This window comes from Garra rufa, chromosome 9 (genome assembly GCF_049309525.1).
Source record: "Garra rufa chromosome 9, GarRuf1.0, whole genome shotgun sequence".
Classification (NCBI taxonomy): Eukaryota; Metazoa; Chordata; class Actinopteri; order Cypriniformes; family Cyprinidae; genus Garra; species Garra rufa.
This window is the reverse complement of record NC_133369.1, coordinates 7022827-7038815: the sequence shown is the minus strand read 5'-3', so window position 1 is coordinate 7038815 and position 15989 is coordinate 7022827. Positions and strand designations below refer to the sequence as shown.

Sequence of the window (15989 nt, the reverse complement as noted above, 5' to 3'; positions counted from 1 at the left end):
CCTTGTGCATGCAGCTCACAGAAATTAGTGATATTCTTTATAATATGTGGCTCCAGTAATGCTTGCAAAGCATCAAAGTTTACTGACATCCTTAAGTAAACTTTGAATCACTCAGGATAATCCCGCAGCTCATAATACACAAAAGTGTTCTCTCATTCCTCTCTATATTTTATAATTGGATGGACCCAATATGTCCTTTCTTTTTCTCTTTTTAAGAAGAAAGTGGACAACAATCATCCTCGCTGCTTGAAGATTCCATTATGTATTGTTCTGTGAAATTTTTTTTTGCAATGGATGAATTAATACGCATCAGACTCAGTGTGCAAGGTTTCTGTGCGTGACTAATTTTTAGGATTACGATTACGAAAATTCCAGAGTGTGCAATGACCTTTACAGTAAAAAATGTCCTGGCTCTTCTAAGCTTTATAATGGGAATGAATGGGTGTTGAGATTTTGAAGTCCAATAAAGTACATCCATCCATTATAAAAAGTACTCCACTTGCCTCCAGGGGGTTAATAAAGGCCTTCTGAAGTGAATCGATGCATTTGTATAAGAAACATATCTATATTTAAAACTTTATAAACCGTAATCTTTAACTTCCGCTTACTGTCATATGTGCGTTCACGAGAGTGGCATTCCAGCGGATGACGGAGGACGTAGGCGTAGCGTAAGCTCTGTTGAGAATATGCTAGTCTCGCAAGAACCAAGTTTTGTTTACAGCAAAGAAAAACCAGACTCCTCTTGGCTTATATTGAAACCATAGACTGTAAAAAATATGGACGTAGTATCCGTGACGTCACCCGTAGGATTCTGAAGCGCTAATTTGAAGCTCATAGTGGGCGGGATTCGGCCGCACCATCTTGGAATCGCGTCATCGCGCGTCACTCCCGGATAATCAAAAATGGGCAAAAAGGCGGGATGTGGGTGGAGCTGGTTGCTGAAACCACGCCCGCCTAGAGCGACAGTGGTGACAGCAGCGGCAATCCCCCGTCACTCAAGTGGCCACGCCCTTAATTATGCTGAACTTTAAGGCTTAATATAACTTAAACCGATGAGTTATAAAAAAATTCACCCCCCTCACAGTTGACATGAAGGGCAAAACTAGCTATATAGACCAAAACCATTTTTTGAACCAGGCTGTAAACATACTTTTTTCTGCTGTAAAGTTGGGCATTTTAACATGGGGTGTCAATGGGATTGACTCCCTTTTGCAGCCAGCCTCAAGCGGCCAGTCGATGAATTGCAGTTTCAGTCACTTCCGTGTTGGTTTCACGAGGGAGACCGGAAGGTTGCCCCTTGATTGAAACCCTCCAACATTGTTTACAAATTCTCTTTTTCTCACTGCTCGATGAGTACTCATGAGCATGCATACAACAGCCGAAGCTAGATATTACGGTTTATAAAGTTTTAAATATAGATATTATTCTTACACAAGCACATCAACTTGCCTCAATAGCCCTTTGTTAACCCCTCGGAGCTGTGTGGAGAACTTTTTATGATGGGTGGATGCACTTTATTGGACTTCAAAATCTCAACACCCATTTACTGCTATTATAAAGCTTGGAAGAGCCAGGACATTTTTTAATATAACTCTGATTGTATTCATCTGAAAGGAAAAAATCATATACACCTAGGATTGCTTGAGGATGAGTAAATCATTGTGTAATTTTCATTATTGGGTGAGCTATTCCTTTAAATCTAAATCGTTTGAGTTACAATGTTCCCTTTGAAGGCAGCTGTCTATGTAGGAAGCTTACTAGGTTTTGGAACAGTGTTAGAACCCACATAGTGCTTTTTAGTATTCATTCTCTGTCTGAAATCTTTCATAAAGAGGTTTCATCTTAAGTTTTTTCTTCTGTCTGACAATTATGTACAATTAGACAAGTATCCTGTAGCTTCTTAACTTCAAATAGAAGGAGGACCAGAAATTTCGATCTTCACTCTTGAGTGCTTTTCACTTTCAAGGAGCTTTAAGTCCCTGATTTTGAGGATTGACCCATTGGCATTATCTGAGCCACACAGAGAGCATTCTGAGTTGACTTCTTGTCCAATTTTAGTTGATCTTCTATAAAACTAAGCATTATAACAGGTACTGTGTTCTGTGAGTGATGGTCCCATTATCATAGAAGAGAACAAAAAATTAATGTTTTTTTTTTCATGTAACCCTGGATCACAAAACCAGTCATAAGGGTACATTATACATGAATAAGCTTTCCATTGATGTGTGGATTGTTAGGATAAGACAATATAAGGCTGGGATACAACTATTTGAAAATCTTGAATCTGAGGGTGCAAAAAAACTAAATATTGATAAAATCGCCTTTAAAGTTGTCCAAACGAAGTCCTTAGCAATGCATATTACTAATCAAAAATTAAGTTATGATATATTTACGATAGGAAATTTACTTAATATCTTCATGGAACATGATCTTTACTTAATATCCTAATGATTTTTTTGGCATAAAAGAAAATTCAATAATTTTGACCCATGCAATGTATTTTTGGCTATTGCTACAAATATACCCATGCTACTTAAGACTGGTTTTGTGGTCTAGTTTCTTGTAAACTTTGTCAAATTCACTACATCCTTTTGAGAGACAAACACATTGGGAATGATTATATTCTTGTTTTGAAGTAAATGGAGCTCTTGTACTTTAATAACTCATGCATACATCATGCGCAGGTTAAGGTTCAGGGAATCGTTATCAAGACAATGATGTCAGTTCTAGCAAATGAAAGTTTTATGTGGCAACTTACAGTAAAAAAAAAAAAGGTGTGGTTGATGGTAATCACAGTGTGTTGAAACAAACACCTGAACCTCAGCGGAGAGCAGTCGCTTTTTTTATTCAAAATTAAAGATGTCATTTTAATTAGCTGAAAAAGAAGAAAATGTGACCTTATCTGCACCAATATGGTAAGTCATATTTTTCAGTTTTTCAAGTATTTCTTTTTATATTGCTTGTATTCAAATATTTCACTTTTTTCAGGTATCTCAGCACATATTTCTATTTTGTGGGATATTCCTTGGTTTCATCTTTGTTCAGCAACTCAGGAGTGTTAGATTAGCCAGAGCACTTGCATATCCACATTGCCTTTCCTCTCAAGCCAAGAGTAATGCATGGAAAAAGAATGGTATGTTCTTTATGACTTATCTCTTTTAATTGTCTTATTTTTCATCATATTTAAAAACAGAAATAAAGGGGGGAAAAAATGAAATTCAGTAAAGAAGTTAATTTGTATGTGTGGTTCAAATTTGTAATATAATTGAAAAACACAGTACTGTTCGAACATTTGGTATCAGTAAAATTTGTAAAAAAAAAAAAAAAATTAAGTCTCTTCTGCTCACCAAGGCTGTTTATATTTGATCAAAAATACAGTAAAAACAGAAATATAATGAAAAATGATTACAATTCAAAACACCTATTTTCAAAATGTAATTTATTTCAGTGATCAAAGCTGAATTTTCAGCATCATTACTTTAGGCTTCAGTGTTCCATGATCTTTCAGAAATCATTCTAACATGCTGATTTTGTGGAATTAAACTTTTTTTAAGGACTTTTCCTGTCACTTTTAATCAGAAAAGTATTAATTTCTTTACAAAAAAACAGACTGACTTCAAACGTTTTGAATGGTAGTGTTTTTTTTTTTTTTTTAAAGAAGTCTCTTCTGCTCACCAATCCTGCATTTATTTGATCTAAAGTACAGCAAAAAGTCAAACATTTTTTGTAACATTATAAATGTCTTCATCATCACTTTTGATCAAAGCTGATCTTTGGATCTTTCTATTATCAAAAGAACCCTGAAAATGTACTCTGTTTTAAATATTGATAAAAAATAAATAAGTTTCCTGAACAGAAAATCCGCATATAAGAATGATTTCTGAAGGATCATGTGATGCTGAAGACTGGAGTAAGGATGCTGAAAATTCTGTTTTGTTCACAGGAATAAATTATATTTTAAAATATATTCAAATAGAAAACACTTATTTTAAATCATAAAAATATTTCAGAATTTCACTGTTTCTGCTGTACTTTGAATCAAACAAATGCAGGCTTGGTGAGCAGAAGATACTTAAAAAAAAACTTCTTACTGTTCAAAAACTTTTGACTGGTAGTGTACATTCAGTAAGTGAAAGCCCCAAATTTTGATTGCTACTGCATGTTTGGCTTTAATGTTTTTAGATGAGCTGGCAAAGTCCCTGTTTTCCCGTGTGCGTGTGTTGTGTTGGATCATGACAAGGCCTGAAAATCATGTGAAGAAGCTCCAGCATGTTCGTGCCACCTGGGCTAAACACTGCAACCAGGTTCTGTACATGAGTTCGCAGAGCTCCGACTTCCCCACCGTGGGGCTGAACGTCAGCGAGGGCCGATCGCAGCTGTACTGGAAGACCATCCGGGCCTTTGAGTACATCCACACCCACCACCTCCAGCACGCCGACTGGTTCCTCAAAGCCGACGACGACACGTTTGTGGTGGTGGAAAACCTGAGACACCTGCTTTCCCATCATGACACAGAGACGCCTGTTTATTTCGGCCACAAGTTCCGGCCGTTCATTCGTCAGGGTTACATGAGCGGAGGAGCCGGGTACGTTCTGAGCCGAGAGGCTCTCAGGAGATTTGTGGAAGGTTTCAGTACGGGACGCTGCAAGCACTTCAGTGCAGTGGAGGACATGGCCTTGGGCAAGTGCATGGAGACCATGGGAGTGAAGGCCGGGGATTCAAGAGATCCAAATCAACGGGAAACATTTAATCCTTTTAGACCGGAAAATCACCTAATTCACCCGGAGAATGGAAAACAGGTCTGGGGCTACAGTTACTACAAACCCGCACGGGTGAGTGCCAGATTCTCATTAAAGGTGCCATAGAATGGAAAACTGAGTTTACCTTGGCATAGTTAAATAATAACAGTTCAGTACATGGACATGACATACCATGAGTCTCAAACACCATCGTTTCCTCCTTCTTATATAAATGTAGTGTTTGCAAAAGACCACCGAAAAATAGGTCAATTCCAACATAACACCGACTGTTACGAAACATTCCCGAAATCGTTAATAGTTACGCCTCCAACATTTGCATCGCCCAATCATCGTAACGTCAGCACATCAGTTAAACAACGTGAGTCACTCAAGGGACACCATTAGCTTAATGCTAGCGCTAGCCTGTTACATTGCTATACATAGGATTTCACTTACCACATAAACAGAGAGATGCCTGCGCTGATGATGGTGAATGATGGAGAAATAACTGCCTGATGATGGCGAATGATTTACAGATCTTGAGAATCACTGGCGACTGACTTGTGTGGTAAGAAGCACTCCCTCTGCATTATAACGCAGTAATTAAACTAAAATATCTGCGATTCAAAACGGCAGATTCAAGAAACCGCATATTAAAAGCGGCTAGAGCTCCTAATTAAATATATATTTTTATCCATGTGCCAGCTATTGAGCTCTGTGAAACAGCCAATCAGAGCAGAGCTCATGAATATTCATGAAGCTTCCAAATAACAAAGCATTTCATTCCAGGGGCAAATCCTAGGGTTGTAAATGGACCTGTAAAACCATTTCTGGAGTTTTTTTGCCCTTTCCTATGCCATATACCTTCTATGTAGATATCAGAGAACAATTTAAAATATTCTCTCAATGCATTCTATGGCACCTTTAAAAATATCTATGAACTAGAAATGTACATGATGCATTTTGAGTAAAATTGGCTTAGATATAATTATTTTAAGTATTATTAGGCTGTGCATTACATGTAATTTGTGAGCTTAAAGGATTAGTTCACTTTCATAACAACAATGCATATCCAAGATGTTCATGTCTCACTTGGAAATGCATAATTTTTTGGAAATTTTGGTCCTTTTGGTTTTTTGATGTAGCATAATCTTTTTATTTATTTATTAAAATTACATTTTTTTTCATGTAAACAGTATTTTTTATTATTATTTATTTATTTGTTGAATTATTTATGTATTATTTTATTTATTTATTATTTATTCTAAAAACAATTTCAGTTAGGTAGAATTACATTTTACAATGACAATCAACAATATTTTTTTATTTGCTTTCACTTTTTTTTAACTGTAAAAATGTTTCTTTACTCAACAGCATAATAGAGCAGTATTTACATGCTTGAATTTATAAAAATAAAATAATTGTAACTATTAATAATAAGAGCCCCCTACTGTTAAAATGTATTTTAAAACAAATATAAAACAGCTTATCTTCAGCTGTAGTGTGTCAGTAGGAAATGTCAGTTTACATTTCTAAACATTCATTTTCCCAGTAATTGTAATAACCCAATGAGATTTTTGTTTGCACAAGGTGTCTGAAAACAGCCAGTGCTCCACACAGAGATCTGATCTCATCATCAACCAGTCTGTCTGGAATGACATGAAGAAACACAAACAAACTGAGAAAGACTAAATCCAAGATGCTTCAAGAGAGATGCTACCTGAAAAGCTACCTGCACAAGTGCACCTAGGGCAAAAGCTACTTTTAAATGCAAAGGATGGTCACACCAAATGTTGATTTTAATTTAGTTAATAGAAGTTAATTGATAAAGAAAATCTATTTCTGACATTAATTTTGGCAGCATCCTCATTTTACAGCATTTTTACACAAGTGCCTAAAACTTTTAACATTACTGTAGATTTGCAGGTAGGTTTCTTGAAGCATCTCAAAGACATTGCCAGTTCTTCTGGATTTAGTCTTTCTCATTTTGTTTGTGTTTCTTCATGTCATTCCAGACAGACTGGTTGATGATGAGATCAGATCTCTGTGTGGAGCACTGGCTGTTTTCAGACTCCTTGTGCAAACAAAAATCTCATTGGGTTATTACAATTACTGGGAAAATGAATGTTTGGAAATGTAAACTGATATTATCCACAGACACACTACAGCAAAAGATAGAAATAACTGACTTAAAACCATTTTCAGCTGCGGAAAATACTAGTGTTCTAATCATTTTGGCCACCACTGTATTCGTGTACATTGCACTTCGACTTTTGCATAATGACCCTTTTCCATCGTCCAAGATTACTCAAAACATTAAAAAAGTTAATCCACCCCAAAATGAAAATGTTGTAGACATTTATGTTTATATTCATATTTGTAGACAAGATATTTTGGATGAAAACCGAGAGGTTTGTAAGTGAACTGTCCCATTGACTGTCAGGTAAATAACACTGTCAAGGCTCAGAAAAGTATGAAAGACGTCAAAATAGTCCATCTGCCATCAGTGGTTGAACCATAATTTTACCAAGCTACGAGAATGCTTTTTTGTACGCAAAGAAAACAAAAAAACAACAACTTTATTCAACAATTCGTCTCCTCCGCGTTCCCTGGACGCAAACAGCGTACGCTGTTCTCTTTCAACTGCGGCTCTGTCCAAATTCAGGGTCTGCATCCTCCTTAGGATCCTTCCTACCCGGTTGAAGGAGGAGGGGTCCTCCGATGACCGCAAAACCTGGAAGTAGGTGTCTGTGAATTTGGACAGCCTAGCCTTCTTTCAGTTCCCTCCCTTACCCGTTGCTCATATCCTGTCGCCTAGCAACCGCGACAGCGCTAAGCAAGAAGACAACCGCTTTAAAAAAAAATATTTTTTGAAACGCCAGTTTTTTTTAAAACTTACATTGAAAAGCATATTGCTCTCCCACTCCGCTACCGCTCGCTTCGTCCGCCATTATTTGAAAATTCTGGAAGCGCTCTGCCGAAAGGAATTATGGGATAGGTAGGACGGATAAGGATCCACCAGACCCATCCTTCCCATTTGGGGAAAAGGAGGACGGATTTGTTGGCCGCATTTGATTGTAAAAACATAATTTGTAACATTTATTTATTTATTATTATTAACACAATTGTTTATTTTCTCTATTATAGGTTGAGCTATTTAAATTAGAGGCAACCACTGCATTTTGAAACACTCTACAGTATAAATAACAAAAAATTACGACACAGTTCTTTTTTAATCGTATTAAGTGCAGATAATTCAGCCATAATCAAAGTAGGCTACTCTCTAAATATTCAAAGTGCAAATAGAGACCGAATATTTCAAGCATGATACAGAGCTATAGACATACACAACCTATCATAGTCTACATACTAATAACAGCCTAGATATGTCATGTAGCCTAATTTGCGTGCATTGGGGAGTCACTCTCTAAACAAAGGGGATTAAAATGGCTTTTGAATGCGCGTGCGTTTTTTGCTTTCGGTTTCAGTTTTAACAATCGTGCCAAACTCTCAGCTGAGCTGAGAGTCACTTTTTAGATAGCCAAACCACTTAATGGAATTCGTGCTACCTTTTGTCGACAATTTCAACATCTTTGGATAATAACTCGAGGTTAGTTTCACTTTCGTCGCTGCTTCCACTCTTTTTTTTTTTTTTGTCGTCCTGGTGTTAAGTTTGCTTCGCAAAGTGCGGTAGGAAATGAACTTTGTACTTTGACATGCACACGCACGCTGCAGGCTGATTGGCTGTTGTCGCATATTTCTGCTGTGTGATTGGCTCTTAGATTAATCCATATCGAGCAAAAAATGTCTAGAGCTTATCATCGTTATTAACATAAATTTTATCGCGATTCGATATGACATCGTTTATCGGCCCAGCCCTAGATCCTACGAATTTGGACAGCCTTCGTCGCGGCGCTGTGACGTAGCATCCTTCAAATGAGTCCTCCGGACCCTGAATTTAGACACAGCCTGCATCACGTGGATACGTCTTCTACGTTTATTTACGCTTAGATTCGAACGAAAACAGCGTATCTGCGTGACGCAGCTGACAGCTATTTACGTCCAGGGGATACTCTCCAAAATGGCACTAGGAGGAGATGCAGAGGAGACGAATGCTGCAAATTATATAAATAGAATTAGCATAGATATAAATACGTAGATACCCCATTGGACCGCTCCAAGCACGTAGATGCGTCCGCCATATTGGAACGGTCCACTTGACGTCATTCACTATACAATAGGTTCGCAGACCAACGGCTGTGCAGGACTGTGGCATTTCGAATATTCAGTGATTACTATGGTGATTTACACAGATCTATGGGTGAATGACGTCAAGTGGACCAATGCAAAATGGCGGACGGCTTACGTATAAAGGCCCATAGAAACAGTCGCTAATGAGGCATCTACGTGTATATATATATATTAATAAGTTGAGTTTTACAGTGTTGATATCACTTCTAACATAGCTTAGCATAGATCATTGAATTCTATTAGACCAATAGCATCGCGTTCAATGAGTTTCGGTATATGTCCTATTTAAAACTTGACTCTTCTGCAGTTATATCGTGTACTACGACCGGCGGAAAATGTAAGGCTGTGATTTTCTAGGCCGATAAAATTAGGAACTACACTCCCATTCCGGCGTAATAGCCAAGAAAGTTTGCCGCTGTAATATGGACGCAGCAGGCGGAGTATTATCACGCAGCGCCTGAAATAAGTTCCCAGCTAGGTAACTGCCAGTGTAGTCTCAGCCTCAGACGTCACGCCCAAGGAACATCTGATGCATATGGTACACATAACTGGAAACACTTCAGGAATGTTGAAGTGGTGATCTGATTAGTTAAATTTGATCGGATTTCCGGGAGACACGAGTGTCGAGTTTATTTTCGTTCCACCGGGAAACAAAGCGCAGACTATTAACTTATGCTTATGCAGACGCCATTGGTGTCATACACTTTTGAAATGTTCGTGAGACTACTGCCAATGTGACCGGCTTTTTGAAATTGTGACCTAACTTCAGGCGCTGCGTGATATTACTGCGCCTGCTGCGTCTATATTACAGCAGCAAACTTCCTTGACTATTACGCCGGAATGTAGTTCCTAATCTTATCGGCCTAGAAAATCACATCTTTACATTTTCCGCCGGTTTTAGTACACGATATAACTGCAGAAGAGTCAAGTTTTAAATAGGACAAATACCGAAACTGGTTGGTCATTTTTGAACACGATGCTATTGGTCTCATAGGATTCAATGATCTATGCTAAGCTATGCTAAAAGTGATATCACCAGAACAGAAAAACGGCTGAATGGATTTCAAAACGGTAAAACTCAACTTATTAACTTGGGGGGGAGTTGGAGAATGAGCCTATTTCCAAAAAAGGCGGAGTGTTCCTTTAACTTCAGAATTCGAAGTGCGGATCAAAACACAAAAACACAGTGCGCGGTGAACGAGGATTCTATTAGAACTACAAACATGCATAAAAAGTGTTAAAAACTACAAAAATGGTGGATATGCGCAACCAAAGGTCAGGTAGAGAAAGGTGTAACCTGATAATCAATAATCAATGTGTAACCTGATAAAAAATATTTAATGTTATCCGTATTATATTTCATGTGCATGAACTTTTATAATGATAGGTTTGGTCATTAACTAAGCAACAGAGCGCCCGTTAAAGACTCAGTTATGACGAAGTAGTTTGTCCCAAAGCTTGCCTACTATTCTGCTACATACTCAAAAGTATGTGCTTTTTCTTCACAAAAAGAGTACATACTTTTAGGGCATAGTATATGTAGGTGAATTGGGACGCAGCAGAATTGTTGAATAAAGTTGTTATTTTTGTTTTCTTTGCGTACAAAAAGTGTTCTCGTAGCTTCGTAGACTTACGGTTGGCAGATGGACTATTTTGACGACGTCTTTCATACTTTTCTGGGCCTTGACAGTGTTATTTACCTGACAGTCAATGGGACAGTTAACTCACAAACCTCCTAGTTTTCATCCAAAATATCTTAAATTGTGTTCTGAAGACGAACAAAGCTTTTACAGGTTTGCTAAGGGGTTAATGACAATTTTTTTTTCAACCCTTTAATGATGTATCTGTTGTTTACATATTTTCTCTTTTTCCAGGGTCCCGACTGCTGTTCGGATTTTGTGATTTCGTTTCATTACATGCGACCTACAGACATGTACACGCTGGAGTATTTCACACATCACCTGCGACCATTCGGATACAAGTACAGAATCAACGCTAATCATGAACCAAACAGCACCATTGAGCCTAAACACAGTAAAACCACAAGATAAACACAAGTGACAAAAATATAAAAACCCCAAAAGATGTTTAATGCGACTAGTTTACATGAGAACATTTGATGGAATGTTTGTTCATTCGCCCATAAAGAAACAGCATTTTTGTAGGTTTGTGTCTGAATGTCAGTGCATTTTCTCTAAGCCAGAATTATTACTTCTTGAGAATTATTCATACATTTCTTTAAAATAAAATATAATGGAATAGAACACTAAGTATGACTTACTGAAACTTATGTAAATACTTTTTGTGCCCACTATATGCAAATAAACGCCTTTAGGAGATTGTTCAAGTTTAGTTTTTTTAAATGTTCACAGTAAAAATGTTTATTATTATTTAAAATGTTGAATATTAAAAGTTAATATATACTTAAATAATAAAGCTTTATTTTTTATTTTTTTGTATCCTGTCCTTTTGCATCAGGTTCAGTTGCTTTATTGACAAGACTTACATTTTCACACAGGATTTTCTGCAGGACTCCTGAGTATCAAACTGGTTTTTGTTGCCTTGGCAACCTCCAAACCAGAACTGAGCACATGAATTGGCCTTTGGATCAAAATACCATTTAACAACGTACTCTCGACACGGTCCAGGATCCAGAGGCAATAGGCATCTCTCCTCTGACACAAGAGAGACAAAATTGAATTTACAAGAAGTCAGATCTGCAATTATTTGTATAGTATCACTTTTGAACAGGATTTACCTGCAGTATAATCATCCTGTATGAGCAGCGGGCGGTCAGTTGTGTCCTGTCTTGGCCGGTCCAAAGATGTGAGAGAGAAATCTGGGAGGAGGTTCAGCTCGTCTCTTTCCCGATATGGTGCTATGGTGCTGATCATGTCTGTGCCATCTGATCTGGGATCATAGTAGGGGAACAACTCTCCAACTGCACCTGGCTGATTTTTGTACAATAATAATAATAAATAGAGTTAAAAAGAAATAATAGTCACTGCAACACTTCTATTTTTTTTTTAAACGCTTTTACTTGAAAAATCTGTAGTGCAGCAATAAAATATACCCCAAACATCATAATAACTCTCAAATCAAATGTCACCTTTAGATGCTTTATAAATATATTTATGTATTTATGTACTAATACAGTCTTGTTGACTGAAGGGTGTGCAAGTTTACCTTGAAGGTACTGCCGAATATCGATCCATCAATGTTCTCACAGAGCTTATGAAGCAGTTTACTTTCCACTTCTAGACCACAGAGACAGAAAACATGTATTTAATAAATGCCATCCTGTAGATCAGATCAATATGGAAGGCCATTTGCGCCACTGAATTAAAAAAAAAAGGTTATTGCGACTTTTTCTCTCACAATTTTGACTTTTTTTTTTCTCAGAATTGAGATATAAACTCACAGTTGCAAGAAATAAAGTCAGAACAGCAATTAAAACGTCACAATTCCGACTTTTTTTCTTAAAATTGCGTAATACAAACTCGCAATTCTGACTTTTTTCTCAAAATTACATGATGTAAACTCATAATTATGACTTTTTTTTCTCAGAATTGAGATATAAACTCAGTTACGAGAAATTAAGTCAGAATTGCAATTAAAAACTCACAATTCTGACTATTTCTCAAAATTGCATTATACAAACTCACAATTCTGACTTTTTGTCAAAATTGCGTGATACAAACTCTGACTTAACTCACAATTCTAAAAAAAAAAATCTAATCTAAAAAAAGTCAGAATTGAGTTTATATCTCAATTCTGAGAAATATTTTTACTTTCTGAGAAAAAATTCATTATTTTTTAGAATTGCAAGTTTACATCTTGCAATTCTGACTTTATAACTCACAGCTGCGAGTTAATATCACACAATTCTGACTATAACTTGCAATTCTAAGAAAAAAGTCACAATTGTGAGTTTACGACTCGCAATTCTCACTTTATAACTCGTAATTGTTGGCCAAGTTTAAGTTTATATTGTGCAATTCTGAGGAAAAGTTCAGATTTGCGAGTTTATATCTCTCAATTCTGACTTAACTTGCAATTCTGAGAAAAAATAGTCTCGCAATTTTAAGAAATACTTCTGCTTTCTGAGAAAATTTTTTTTTTTTAAATGCTTTATTCAGTGAAAAAGACCATCTCCTGGCATTTTTTTGGAGCTATTTTGGACAGTTTTGCTCATAGACCGTGCTTGATCTGTGCATATTTCTCTCCTAGTTCAGATGAGACTCAAACTTTTTCACTGGAGAAAAGCAGTATTCTCTGGATTTCTGGACTACTATAGATTTGTTTTTCACAAAGTGCAGCCCTTTTTGCTTCAAAAGATATTAACTGATGGACTGGAGTGGTGTGGATTACTGTGATGTTTTTATCAGCTGTTTGGACTCTCATTCTGACGGCACCCATTCACTGATGTGATGTAATGCTAAATTACACCAAATCTTTTTTGATGACATTTTAAGCATTTTTTTTATTTATGGGTCAACTATTGCTTTAATCACCATGAATACTACCACAAAGATAGGATTTCTATCTTCAGTCAGTTTACACAGTATCTCACAAAAGTGAGTACACCCCTCACATTTCAGCAACCATTTTAGTATATGTTTGCAATGGACAATACTATAGAAATGAAACTTGGATGTATTTTAGAGTAGTCAATGTGCAGCTTGTATAGCAGTATAGATTTATTGTCCTCTGAAAATGACAGCATACAGCCATTATTGTCAAAATAACTGTCAACAAAAGTGAGTACACCCTAAGTGAACTAGTCCAAAGTTTCAATATATTGTGTTAGCACCATTGTTATCTGGCACTGCCTTAATCATCCTGGGCATGGCATTGACCAGAGCTGCACAGGTTGTTGCTGGGATCCTCTTCCACTCCTCATGTAGCTGCTGGACATTAGACACATGGTGCTTCTCCATCTAGCGCTTGAGGACGCCCCACAGGTGCTTAATAGGGTTCAGGTCTAGAGGCATACTTGGCCACTTCTTGGTGGTGTGTTTGGGATCGTTATCATGTTGAAAAACTGCCATTCGGCCTAGTTTCTGGAGGAAAGGCAGCATGTTCTGCTTCAGAGTGTACAGTACATAATGGAGTCCATGTTTCCCTCAATGATCTGCAGCTCCCCAGAACCAGCAGCACTCATGCAGCCCCAGACCATGATGCTACCACCGTCATGCTTGACTGTAGGCAAGACACAGTTTTCTAGGTACTCCTCACCAGGGCATCACCACACATGCTGGACACCATCTGAGCCAAACAAGTTTATCTTAGTCTCATCAGACCACAGGACATGGTTCCAGTAATTCATGCTCTTGGACAGGTTGTCTTCAGCAAACTGTTTGTGGGCTTTCTTGTGAGCCAGCTTCAGATGAGGCTTTTTTCTGGGACAACGCCAATGCAAACCGACTTGCTGCAGTGTGCGGCGTATGGTCTGAGCACTGACAAGCTGACCTTCTACTTCTGCAACCACTAAAGCAATGCTGGCAGCACTCATGCGTCTGTTTTTTGCACCTGACGCACAGTTCCGAATGGAACCCATCTTGAAAAACCTCTGTATGACCCTGACCACTGTTGTGTAACTCGGTTTCAAGGTGTTACTGAACCTCTAATAGCCTTGGCCATCTTTGTGGAGAGCAACAATTCTAATTCTCAAATCCTCAGAGAGTTCTTTGCCATGAGATGCCAGGTTGAACATCCAGTGGTCAGTATGAGAGAATTGTACTTAAAGCACCTAATTTGAATTGCTGTAATACAAGATACACAACTTTGTATGGTCCTGTTGAGCAGACAAAAACATTAACATGATGAATAGGACATGTGGCTTTGCATGGTTAAACAACATACTGTTGTAATCACTTAGGGTGTACTCACTTTTGTTGCCAGCTATTTTGACAATAATGGCTGTATGTTGAGTAATTTTCAGAGGACAGTAAATCTATACTGCTATACAAGCTGCACATAGACTATTTTAAACTATATCCAAGTTTCATTTATATAGTATTGTGCCTTGAAAAGATATACTAAAATGGTTTCTGAAATGTGAGGGGTGTACTCACTTTTGTGAGATACTGTAACTATTTGTTCAATTCTCAAGATATAACATACCAGAAAGCATTCTGAAGTCCTCTATGGAAAACACATGCTCTTCTTTGGGCGGTGACGCTATTGACCTCAGCTCTTGTTTAAAATCATCATAGATGGGGTCGCTTTGATTCACCACCCCTATAACCAACATGGTGATATTGGCTGAATGGGCCTCTCTGACCGCGTCCTCCAGCTTCACCGTGTCGCGATGATCCGTCTGGCCGTCCGTAATAACCACCGCCACTTTCTTCACTCCGCGCCGGGCAAAGCGGAAGATCTCGTTGGCCTTTCTGATGCCACTTCCTGTGTAAGTGCCCTCCCCAATGTAGGGCATCCTGTGCACGGCTGCTTTCACTTCATCGCGACTTAACCTCTCCTGTATGCTTGTGACCACCAGGTTGATGTGGCTGTAGAGAACCACGCCGACACGCGTGACCTCCTGACTGACTGACGTGCGGTCGATCACGGTATTCACAAAGTCTTTAATAACCTCAAAGTTTTCCGGGCCGACGCTCTCAGAGCTGTCTATCACGAACACCAGCTCCAGAGGCTGTATTCTGCATATCCGACCACAACCTGAGAATACATTTGTGTGATTCATCATTAAGCATTCAAATTTAGCAAAATATATCTACCAGTTTGAATACTTACCACAAATAGATCGGATTAGACTGATTATTTCCTCTCTCTGCAAAATACACAAAAGTCTCATTACTGAAGTGCTCCATTTTTGGTTCAAACTAGTGTTATTGTAGTATTCAGGGGCGTCACTGGGAATTCTGGGCCCTGTGCACTGACTCAGCTAAGGGGCCCCCCAAAAGTTTGCGATCGCTATCAGTGATGCGCAGGTCAATGTATAAACAACCCGAACCTGACCAACGTTTTCAACTAACC

General features: G+C 38.0%; 2 protein-coding genes across 2 annotated transcripts in view; one reads left to right on the top strand and one right to left on the bottom strand.

Annotated features, from left to right (window-relative positions):
* Positions 1-2109: 2109 nt before the first annotated feature.
* c1galt1b (core 1 synthase, glycoprotein-N-acetylgalactosamine 3-beta-galactosyltransferase 1b) lies at positions 2110-11337 on the top strand. Its single transcript, XM_073846729.1, has 4 exons — positions 2110-2915; positions 2989-3133; positions 4183-4832; positions 10865-11337. Exons 1-4 carry the CDS (start codon positions 2913-2915, stop codon positions 11039-11041), a joined length of 975 nt encoding a protein of 324 aa, XP_073702830.1. The 5' UTR covers positions 2110-2912; the 3' UTR covers positions 11042-11337.
* col28a1b (collagen, type XXVIII, alpha 1b) overlaps positions 11060-15989 on the bottom strand; it is a 30038-nt gene continuing 25108 nt past the window's right edge. The window contains exons 31-35 of the mRNA XM_073846727.1: positions 15747-15783; positions 15117-15671; positions 12177-12247; positions 11749-11941; positions 11060-11665 (exon numbers count right to left, since the gene is read on the bottom strand). Coding sequence (XP_073702828.1) covers positions 11493-11665; positions 11749-11941; positions 12177-12247; positions 15117-15671; positions 15747-15783 — 1029 coding nt within the window. The 3' untranslated portion in view covers positions 11060-11492. The remainder of the gene's footprint in view (positions 11666-11748; positions 11942-12176; positions 12248-15116; positions 15672-15746; positions 15784-15989) is intronic.

Excerpts from the sequence above, each read along its gene's own strand:
- c1galt1b (XM_073846729.1), top strand. Across the intron at positions 3,134-4,182 it reads TAATGCATGGAAAAAGAATG|ATGAGCTGGCAAAGTCCCTG; the intron begins GTATGTTCTTTA and ends TAATGTTTTTAG. Across the intron at positions 4,833-10,864 it reads GTTACTACAAACCCGCACGG|GGTCCCGACTGCTGTTCGGA; the intron begins GTGAGTGCCAGA and ends CTCTTTTTCCAG.